General features: G+C 36.7%; 1 protein-coding gene across 1 annotated transcript in view; it reads left to right on the plus strand.

The window, feature by feature from the left end:
* LOC108360959 (cytoplasmic dynein 2 heavy chain 1-like) overlaps positions 1 to 2,728 on the plus strand; it is a 153,055-nt gene extending 150,327 nt beyond the window's left edge. Inside the window, exon 19 of the mRNA XM_017613457.1 lies at positions 1,748 to 2,728. Coding sequence (XP_017468946.1) covers positions 1,748 to 2,728 — 981 coding nt within the window. The remainder of the gene's footprint in view (positions 1 to 1,747) is intronic.
* Positions 2,729 to 3,053: the final 325 nt, after the last annotated feature.

Raw genomic sequence — 3,053 nt, forward strand, 5'->3', positions numbered from 1 at the left:
ATATTAGAAAAATCTAGGAATTCAAAATATGCACACTCTATAGTTACCTTATTTCAAATGGAAGCGCAGTTTGGTGATAACGTTCGCCTTGCTCATCAGATTCAGTTGGCAACTGTTGAACGATTATAATGCAAGAAAAAACCAATTAATTGATTTTGTTATAGGCGTCAGCGGGGTGGGTAAAGAACGCAAAGACAACTACAGGCAATCTGTTGCAAACCTGTTGGCAACTCTCGATGAAATTGGGGTTAATATGTCGTACAAAATTCGTCTCTTGCATCAGCATCTTGATCAACTCGCTCAACAGTTGCCAATTGAATCTGATGAGCAAGGCGAACGTTATCACCAAACTGCGCTTCCATTTGAAATAAGGTAACTATAGAGTTTGCATATTTTGAATTCCTAGATTTTTCTAATATCTTTGTCAAAGTGCACAATTTAAACATGTTAACGATTGAAAACTATTTTCCTTTCAAGTACAGAGGAAAGAAATCTCCAGATGCAATACTCGCTAAAATTTGTTGGTGGTATAAAAACACCTTTGAAGAATAGGAAGGCGAGGAAGAAGGGGAAGACAAAGATGAAATTCCAGAATATCTGTTGGATGAAATTATCGACCTTTCTGATGATGATGACGATGACCAAGATATTAGAGAGAGCAGTGTTGTTGTTGGCAAATGGCCAAATCATTAATTTATTTATTTAATTTTTTTTACTTAAAACTTTTCATAACTAACATTTCAAAATTATATTTTTTTCCATATTTTTATAATTTCTTTTACAATGTTTCTTCAAAACCAACACTGAAAAAATTGGTACACAAGAAATGAGAAGTAAATTAATATTAAGCTGGAAAACGCCAGTTTTGTATTATGATTGTTTTCTTTTCAAATGAAATTTATTGAAGAAACTGAGAAGCATATTATAGATCAAACAGAAAGCAAAAAAGACTTAGTTTTGTGGAAAATATGTGAAAAAGCATGAAAAAAAAATTTCCAACATTTTGCTTCATAACCACTACAAAAATTTTCTAAATCAATTTTTTTTAATTTTAATTGTTACACAGGTCTCTAGCAATAATTTGACTTTAACAGATTGAAAAAATATCAATTAGTCAACGAGTTATAGCCAAAAAACCATATAAACAATATGCTGAAAATTGGCAATTGACTGCAAAGCTCGAAGGTTGATTTAAAAAAATTCGAACTAACATAAACAAACGCCGCGATACGGGTCTTCTAATTTAGCCTCTATTTTCACCCCTCACTCTCAGAATCGACCTAACTTTTGCTAACCTGAATTTGTGCCACAGTGTAATTGGATACGAAATTGCGAATAAAATTACCCCTATTTAATTAAAATAACCATTTTAGGACTTTTTACTATTTTAAAATTCGTAACGCTCGAGCTGCAACTCAAGCTGGCGTAGTTTAATTTGGTTTTTAATTTTTTTAATTTATAATTTTTACATTTTTCGTTGTTCGCTAAAGTTCGAAGCGTTCCTTTGATCACTTACATTTATATTTGTGTTTTTGTTTTGTTCTTTTTCTATTCCACTGGCTTTTACTTGATCGGAATATTTCCGATAAAAAATTTGAGATACTCGGAATGCAGAACATCTAATTCCCGATAGAATTCCGATTCGAGGTTGATCGAAATGTAGAACAAGGCGAAATGAAATAATTTCCAATTGTCAGAATGCAGAACAGGGCTAATTATCTTGTATTTTTCCAATTCTTTTTTGCAGATCAAACTAAGTCTGCATTGCGGCATATTTGTCACCTTGAATCCAGCTTGCGCCGATTATGGTGGTCGTCAAAAGTTGCCGGGAAACATTCAGGCGTTATTTCGTCCTATTGTGATGCAACAGCCCGAGCCATTGGAAATCTCACGAGTCATGCTTTTTGTGGAGGGATTTCAGCACGCCAACGAAATTGCCGAGCGTATTGTCGAACTCTTCGATTTGTGCACAAAAATGTTGTCTTTCCAGCGGCATTACGATTGGGGCTTACGTGAGTTGAAAACCATTTTATTAGCTTGCGGCGCTGAGTTAAATAGCAACAAAAAGCACAACAGTGTTAACTTAGCCGCCAGTGATGTAGATATTGCAACAGCTGAAGACGCCGCTAGTGGCTTGCATATGGAAATGTCAGTGGTAGTACGCATGTTACGCATGTCCATTCTCTCCAAATTACACCAACACGATGTGGCGCACTTTGATATGCTACTGACAAACGTTTATCCGGAAATTGGAAAAGTCATGCAAACCAATTTTGAATTGCAGCAGGCATTAGTTGAGGCCAGTGAAATACTCGGACTCTGCGTCAATGACATGCAAATGCAGAAGGCGCTACAGTTGCACGAACAACTCAACAAGCGTATGGGCGTAGTGTTGATGGGCCCACCAGGATGCGGCAAATCCACAGTCATCGCATTGCTAAGACAAGCTTTGATGACAACGGCATCGAAATTGGCATCGTCAGGAACGGCACCAACGGGTTCACAACAAATCCGTCTTCATACAATCAATCCAAAATCGATGAGTCGCGTGCAATTGCTCGGATGCCTTGACCCAGATACCCGTCAATGGATGGATGGCGTGTTAACTAATACTGCTGTAATAGTGAATGCAGAGGCGTCAAATGTTCATTCGTGGATAGTGTGTGACGGCAGCATTGATCCAGAGTGGATTGAAGCATTGAATTCAGTGTTAGATGACAATAGGTGAGTGAATGCATATGTAGTTAGTAGTCAATAGAAGCAAGTAATCTCGTCCAGTGAGAGAAAAATGAGTTTATAGCCATTCAGCCATAGTATCTGACTGCATAGGCGAACCATAATTTTTTAAATGTACAGTGTGAAGCAAAAATAAAAACTTGACGATGCAAAGTGGGCGACAAATCTAAAAAGCTGGCAAAAAGATGAACACGTCATGGAAACTACACATTTTTTAGACTGAATACATTTTTGAAACCATTGATAAAGATTCTGGCGGCGGAAATTGGCGGAATTTTTTTTTATAAAAGTTCTCCATTGAAAAGTTATTAAACCTT

The sequence above is a fragment of the Rhagoletis zephyria genome, unplaced genomic scaffold (assembly GCF_001687245.7).
Source record: "Rhagoletis zephyria isolate East Lansing unplaced genomic scaffold, Rhagoletis_zephyria_1.1 Rzeph_scaffold_00667, whole genome shotgun sequence".
NCBI lineage: Eukaryota > Metazoa > Arthropoda > Insecta > Diptera > Tephritidae > Rhagoletis > Rhagoletis zephyria.